The 8367-nt window shown below is 45.0% G+C and overlaps 1 protein-coding gene across 2 annotated transcripts in view; it reads right to left on the bottom strand.

The window, feature by feature from the left end:
- Nucleotides 1–4584: 4584 nt before the first annotated feature.
- Nucleotides 4585–8367, bottom strand: part of LOC110525363 (protein FAM222A-like) — a 66240-nt gene continuing 62457 nt past the window's right edge. For both annotated transcript variants that reach the window (XM_036979495.1, XM_036979496.1), the window contains exon 3: nucleotides 4585–8024. In XM_036979495.1, coding sequence (XP_036835390.1) covers nucleotides 6541–8024 — 1484 coding nt within the window. In that variant the 3' untranslated portion in view covers nucleotides 4585–6540. The remainder of the gene's footprint in view (nucleotides 8025–8367) is intronic.

Below are 8367 nucleotides of genomic sequence, written 5' to 3'. Positions count from 1 at the left end.
TTGGCAGAAGGGTTTGATGTGAGTAACCAGTGTGCATCATAACACTCCCAGAGGCACACACTACTGTTTCTCAAGCATAGCCTATGTGAATATGGGAGAACAGTCACCAGCTGGGAGGCTGAAACCAGCAGCAGCCGCAACGTGGCAATTATCCTGATTACTAAATGCTTCAGGGCTTGTTCTGACCCCCACTGCCTCTCCATCTCTCTCTGTTTGTGAGATCTGTCACAGAGAGCAGGCAGGGCCCCACAGCCAGCTAGGACCTGGGCACATACAGCCACATCCATGCATAATCCAACAGAAAACAAATCCCCCCCAATCATCAAAAACAGTAGGCCATCTTTCAAAAGAGCCTTCGCTGCCTCGGAGCCCAGGGTGTTGTAGAAGAGGAAGGCCCTCTGAGATTGGCTGTGTTTCAGTGACTCCCACCCCCCTTATACTGCCCCATCCCTTCAGTCCTCCTAACATTGGGTTTGTTTAAGCACTGGTGAACTCTGTTGGCCCTGGATGAGGGCGAGGGAGGGAGGGCTTCCATAATGACATGCCATATGCCACTCTGCCTCTGCAGCTGAGAGAGGTCCTGCACGGATGGACCCATGGATGGACGCCCACAAGTCTTATTGAAAATGTAATTCCATTATCCTGATATAGGCTGAGCATCCATTGTCCCAAGTAGACAGAGGGTAAGGTATATTACATCAACAGTAACCCCCCTTTATCCAGAGTCTGGGACAGAGGGTTTTGAGGCTGTGTGACCACAAAATAAAGCCTCCTATCCCATCCAATGAAGCACGCGAGATACATTGTAATAGTATTACTGAATGCTAACAATCTAAAACAATCGCCTTTATTGACCAGGGGTCAATGGTTCCGATTGTTATAGATGGAATGGAACGATGAGACTTTCTTTATGGAATAGTTTAACTCAAACACAGTATTATTCTCTATCCTCAGATAATGACAAGTACAACTCTGAAAAGCAGTGTTGCAAATGGACATTACATAATAAATCAACTGTCTACAGTACTAGAATTTGAGAGGATAGTGCCCATTGTGGAGTGCAGAGCTTTAAATGTGGCTATAAAATAATATAAGCCTCAATTTAAGTCTGTGTGGAGTCAGGAGAGAGGAAGAGAGCTGAGGAGTAAAGTCCTGCACATCCACTGTTTCAAAAGCACATTGACAATCTGCGTTTCAACGCACAACAATAACCTCCCAAAAGGGACAGACAGAAGATGACATGCCCTGCATGAAGAGATACCCGTCTGGAAGGGTGCTCCGAGACATTCCTTTTGTGGTGACAACGATCTGACAGATACGACCCAAAAGAAGAAAGACAATCCGTCAGCATGCCAAGTCCCCAGGGGCTCATGTGGTCAGCTTGAGTGTCTGCCACAGTGAAGTCGAAGGGCAGAGGACGTGAGATCACAGTTCAGATGTTTATTTCTAAAATATTGTTTCAATTTTCTAATAAGGAAAAAAATGTAGATTTTATGGTATTTTGTCATTTTCTAAAAAAATTAAAACATGAGAAGAAATACCTGATGGGATAAGGGATATAGTACAATATAGTTAAAGGGTTTTATCGATTCTTCTGTCCCTCAAGAAAATCCCCTTGCTCTCTGAAAAACAGGATATAGTGCATTACAATCCTGTGGGCAAATTCATCCCACTCCCACAGTTCGTCACCCAGGCGTTATCCAATACTCTCATTAGATGGGAGGCCCATCACCACTAACGTTTCCTTGTGGGAAAACGCTGACACTAACTGCTCCACACACTGCCTGAAGTCTCACTAGCCCTCCTCCAACATCATGTGACATGGTTTAATGCATGGGTGCAGAAGCCAAAGGGAAGGGGATTTGGGATCTGATGCATCTTCTGTAAATCTGTCAAAATATTTCGACAAGACTGAATAAAACGATGCCAGAAACAGAACTGTGGTGGGGGTACTAAGCTGTTGAAACAACATGAAAATATTTTACTATGGAATGTTAAAAGGCCCAGTGCAGTCAAAAACATGATTTGCCTGTGTTTTATATACAGTGCCTTGCGAAAGTATTCGGCCCCCTTGAACTTTGCGACCTTTTGCCACATTTCAGGCTTCAAACATAAAGATATAAAACTGTATTTTTTTGTGAAGAATCAACAACAAGTGGGACACAATCATTAAGTGGAACGACATTTATTGGATATTTCAAACTTTTTTAACAAATCAAAAACTGAAAAATTGGGCGTGCAAAAGTTAATACTTTGTAGCGCCACCTTTTGCTGCGATTACAGCTGTAAGTCGCTTGGGGTATGTCTCTATCAGTTTTGCACATCGAGAGACTGACATTTTTTCCCATTCCTCCTTGCAAAACAGCTCGAGCTCAGTGAGGTTGGATGGAGAGCATTTGTGAACAGCAGTTTTCAGTTCTTTCCACAGATTCTCAATTGGATTCAGGTCTGGACTTTGACTTGGCCATTCTAACACCTGGATATGTTTATTTTTGAACCATTCCATTGTAGATTTTGCTTTATGTTTTGGATCATTGTCTTGTTGGAAGACAAATCTCCGTCCCAGTCTCAGGTCTTTTGCAGACTCCATCAGGTTTTCTTCCAGAATGGTCCTGTATTTGGCTCCATCCATCTTCCCATCAATTTTAACCATCTTCCCTGTCCCTGCTGAAGAAAAGCAGGCCCAAACCATGATGCTGCCACCACCATGTTTGACAGTGGGGATGGTGTGTTCAGCTGTGTTGCTTTTACGCCAAACATAACATTTTGCATTGTTGCCAAAAAGTTCAATTTTGGTTTCATCTGACCAGAGCACCTTCTTCCACATGTTTGGTGTGTCTCCCAGGTGGCTTGTGGCAAACTTTAAACTACAGTTTTTATGGATATCTTTAAGAAATGGCTTTCTTCTTGCCACTCTTCCATAAAGGCCAGATTTGTGCAATATACGACTGATTGTTGTCCTATGGACAGAGTCTCCCACCTCAGCTGTAGATCTCTGCAGTTCATCCAGAGTGATCATGGGCCTCTTGGCTGCATCTCTGATCAGTCTTCTCCTTGTATGAGCTGAAAGTTTAGAGGGACGGCCAGGTCTTGGTAGATTTGCAGTGGTCTGATACTCCTTCCATTTCAATATTATCGCTTGCACAGTGCTCCTTGGGATGTTTAAAGCTTGGGAAATATTTTTGTATCCAAATCCGGCTTTAAACTTCTTCACAACAGTATCTCGGACCTGCCTGGTGTGTTCCTTGTTCTTCATGATGCTCTCTGCGCTTTTAACGGACCTCTGAGACTATCACAGTGCAGGTGCATTTATACGGAGACTTGATTACACACAGGTGGATTGTATTTATCATCATTAGTCATTTAGGTCAACATTGGATCATTCAGAGATCCTCACTGAACTTCTGGAGAGAGTTTGCTGCACTGAAAGTAAAGGGGCTGAATAATTTTGCACGCCCAATTTTTTAGTTTTTGATTTGTTAAAAAAGTTTGAAATATCCAATAAATGTCGTTCCACTTCATGATTGTGTCCCACTTGTTGTTGATTCTTCACAAAAAAATACAGTTTTATAGCTTTATGTTTGAAGCCTGAAATGTGGCAAAAGGTCGCAAAGTTCAAGGGGGCCGAATACTTTCGCAAGGCACTGTACATTTCCAAACGATGTTGGAATAATACTGTAAAATTGTGAAAATTATAAATGCCCTTTTAGTGTAAGAGCTGTTTGAAAATAATGCCTGAAATTTCAGCCTATTTTGGTGGGATGGAGTTTTGGCCTGCCTGGTGACATCACCATGTGGTAAATTAGTTAATACACCAATAAGAGCGCGTTCTAAACCGCTCTGCCAATAACAGCACATTTTCAGTTCTAACTGAAAACTTTTAGTTCAGTTCTTCCTGCTTGAGAAATGTTTGTTTTCAATTAAAATGCTCAAAAAGAAACAATCACAGTAAGGTAATTATATTGTTACCCCGAAATGATTTGATATTGAGATAAAAACTGCTGCATTGGGCCTTTGATGCTAACTTAAACTACTAGTGCAAGTCCAGGTACTCTTTGGTCTAAGAGCTTTGCTTTGTCAGCATTCCAAGGACTTCCACAAACATTATTAGCATATTCATTAAGACTCATGATTCTGATTAAAAAGCGGGTTGAGGGGAAAACGTAAATTATGTTTGCGGATGCCGTTAGTTGTCTCCTTTTTGTGGCTCTAGTAAATCTAGGGATACAGTGTTGGAATATCTTCAAATTCGAAGATACAACGACTGTAGGTTGATAATTGTTATTTTTCATTGTATGTGAACAATGGATGCAACTCATACTAGGCCATTTGAACACGTGGCAAATTTAAAAGAGCAATGCAAAGGTTAGTTTGGGTTCTGTAATGACCTCAAAAGCATTTATGAAGCCTTTTTAACACACATTTCACACACACAAACCTTAGATATAGCCACACCATGACTCGCCAAAAACACGATCATCTCCAGAATCATGGATATTTGACTTGAGATCCTTTTCTAATTTTTTTTTTAGGACAGTAGAAAAATAATGACAATTCTCACAGCCAAGATTTGGCTTCTGAATATATTCTCAAATGAGATTTATTTTACACCTGAAAACAGAAAAGGATGGGGATCGGGGAACATTGGGAATGTATTCACAACTGTAGTTTACATTTTTTGGTGTAAGCTCAGAGAAACGTTAATACAGTCATAATAATTGCACTTTATATATCTCCACTGTTGCCAGCATTTCCTTGTGACAAAGCCCAGCTCTCTCTCCAGTTAATAAATTCAATTTACCAGTGAAATTTGACTGACAAAGGAAATGCTAATTTAGGACCAGAGGACTGCTTCACTGCTGCACTGATCCAATTTGTCTTTTTTCTCGGGTTCACTCGAGTCCCAAAAGGCATTAGACATCTCAGTAATTTAAGTGCAGCACATTCAAGGGAAACTCAGACATCATAAATATTTAAATGTTCTGAATCCTAAAGTCAATGAATGACCCGGGCTCAACTCATCTCAACCATGGGCTGAAACGTACTAGGAAAAAGCAGTGAACCTTGTCTCATCTCACATCACCTGAGAGGACAGGGCATGATTGTTTCACTTTGTTCTTCGGGGTATGGGGCACATCGGTGTACCCTGGACAGACTCCCCTTTGGTCCCGGCTCACACTCCTTCTATATGATAGGGCCCAAAAGTGAAAGGGATATCCCACTTCTACCATACTTACTTATAAAAGTTAGGCAAGAGAGGAATAGCATTATAGCGGAATTAAGTAAAAAGCCCTCTCATATGAAAAAGCTGATTCAGCCTCATTTTCAGATTCCTAAACCGGGGGTTTCTTTGTTAGGGGGGGGGGGGGGGGGGGGGGGTCTAGGGGACAAAAATAAACAAATACACACAAGAGGTCATAGTTGACGACCTCTCAATCTTCAATAGTGACATTTTTCTCATCTTTTCTTTGCAACATTTTTTATTTTGAAGATATACTGTAGATTCCAGTGTTGGTTAGAGAAGAGAGCACTCTGGCCAGCCACTATGCCTTACACTAGAACATCAGAAACTGCCTGTCAGTTTGAGGAGGAATAACTAAATAAACCAATAAACCCCAAATGAAACAATAAAAGCATTGAGACACTTTTCCCCATAGCAGCCAATGCATATAATATACCCACAAATATAGAAAACAACAAAAGTAGTTTCAAGTTTCTTCAACATATCATATCCAAACTACCCAATTCCAAACTCCAAAGTTAAATGTTTTTAAACTCCAAGCAGTGCAATTTATAGTATCAATTATAACAATAATTACTAATATTGTAATATATTTTTCAGTCAATATTGTGATTCTTGCACATCATACCAAAGTATTGATTCCATGTTTTTATTTTTCTTCTTAGTATATTGTGATCTGTTTGTGTATGTGTGTGTATGCATATAGGTCTGTGTGTGTGTGCTTGTGTGCGTGCGTGCGTGCTTGTGTAAGCAAATGTATGTGTGTGCGTATTCTTTTGGAGTTTAGAAAGCAGCCCTACACCTTGGCCCTTTGGGTCCTTCTATGTGACTACAGCACCCCACTGGCGTTCTATTTGGATGGGGGAACAGAGGTGGCTGTATGCACTTCATATCAAGCTATGATTCTCAGGAAAAGGTTTAGTCAACTCAACAACAAAACAAAACAAAAAAAAAAAACTGCCCCAAATTCCAGTTGGCAAACTCAACCACGGGACATCAGGAGAATCTTCTAAAAACCAAAACCATTGAAATCCCTTTTCTCCCCCACTGATAAATAACCACTCTGGGCTGAGTGGTTATTTACCCCCCCCCCCCCCCCCCAGCCTGTCATCCAACACAGGATCCAGTCTAACGCCATCGCTTCCCTCCCTGGAGCCCCCTCCCTGCTTCAAGCAGTGCCAGTCTCAACAGACTTGTACATCCCCAGGTAATCAAGATCTTCTGTCCCTCACCTTTAATCCAGATTTCGCTTCATTCATTAATTCTTGAGCTCTGGCACTCGCGCTCTCATCCCCGTTCTATCTGTAAACTGGGAGGCGGATGTGGGCATGCTGGTGGTCCAACAGCCGTGGCACCGACACAGTCTCGTAGCCTTTGCCCAACATCTGCTCTTTAATGCAGGGCGGGTGGATGTCGTTGACCAGGTACTCCAGAGACTGCAGGCTGCTGCTCAGCACCGATGTGTTGCACAGCTGGCTCTTACTGGGCAGGCTGCAGCACAGGCCTCCCCCACTCCCGCTGTCCATGGCGGGGTAGTGGTGATGGTGGTGGGGGTGGTGGTGGTAGCCCATCTCCCTGTGGCCCCCCGTAGCTGGTCCTCCTGTGGTGGTCCTCAGGAGCTCCTGGTGGGGGTTGTAACAGTCACTGTCAGGGGTGACCAGCACGCTGTTCCAGGGCGGGGCAAAGTATTGGCCCACAGAGAAGTTGCCATGCATCCCCATGCAGTTCAGAGGGGAGGAGCTGACCTTGTCCAGGCACCCCCCACTGCCAACGCCCCCCGTCAGGTGGTAGGGTCTGGAGGAGGAAGAGGACGATGACGACAACACCTGGGCCTTGGCCATAATCCCCCCTCCCCCCGGGGCACCACAGCTTTCAGGGGACTTACTGATGGCCCCTCCTCCCCCGCTGCCCCCACTGTACATGCGAAGCACAGCCTGTTGTTGCTGTTGTTTCTGCCACAGGATGTAGTCCATACTGTCCGAGTACACCCCGGCCTTCATGGCCTCGCCACTGTGGGCCGCCAGCGGCAGCCCCGCTCCTGTGTACACCATGTTAGGCTGGGGCGCAATGCTGCCCACATAGCCACCCCCCGAGGAGCCAGAGGAGATGCCCATGACACCCCCCGCACCCTTCTTGGAGGGGCTGGGGTTGGTGGAAGGTGCGGTGGAGGAGGTGGCCCCCTGGCACACCTGCTGCAGAGCCTGGGCCTGGCAGTGTTGGTTTATCTGATAGATGATGCTCTGGATGGAGGGAAGATTGGACTGGGAGAGGGGCTGGGCCAGGCCTCGCCCCCCTGTCACGGGGATCATAGAGCCGGCCACAGTGACGTTAGGGGGCACCGAGCGGGATAGGGCAAGTGCTTCAGGGGGCTTCGAGGACCCCGTGTGGTACACCATCTGGCCGTGGCCATTGGCTAAAGTGCTACTGCTAGGGGGCGGGTACGGGGCCACAGCTATTTGGGCTGGGGAGAGCTTAGTCCGTCTGCCTTCCGAGTTCTTGATGATGCCCTTAGTGGGGCCGAAGGAGGAGGATGAGGAGGCATTGACAATGGCCAGGAGGCCTGTGTAGCCGCCGGTGTGGAGGTGTGGGTAGGGGCTATAGCGCTGGCTACCTGTGGTGTCGAAGCCATTCACAGTCCGGTTAAGGTGCTTGTGCTGGGGGACCCTGATGTTGGTGGGGAAGATCTTGATGGACAGCGGGCTGCTCTGCATCTTCTGGGCGTAGGCATCCAGCTCAGCCACACTTGGGTAGCGGTGAGAATGCATGGGAACCACCAGCTCACCTGCAAAACAAAGAGAGAGACACTGGAGTGAGAACAAGGGACAGAGCTAACCAACATGTGACCAAGTAATACTTCACCCCAGGGAACATCAAACTAATATGTCACCCCAGGGAACATCAAATTAATATGTCACATCAAACTAATACGTCACCCCAGGGAACATCAAACTAATACGTGACCACAAGTATAACTACAATGGTTCAGAATTTTAAAAATATATTTTAATGTAACGTTTAGATCTAAGTTGTAGTATAGGGGAGTAACCACAGATTGGATTCGAACACCTTAATATAGTCATATACGTACGCATCTCTATGGGTGTAACACTAGATAGATATTCTGC

This window comes from Oncorhynchus mykiss, chromosome 6, assembly GCF_013265735.2.
Source record: "Oncorhynchus mykiss isolate Arlee chromosome 6, USDA_OmykA_1.1, whole genome shotgun sequence".
In the NCBI taxonomy this organism is placed as follows: Eukaryota; Metazoa; Chordata; class Actinopteri; order Salmoniformes; family Salmonidae; genus Oncorhynchus; species Oncorhynchus mykiss.
This window is presented reverse-complemented; position numbering and strand designations above follow the sequence as displayed.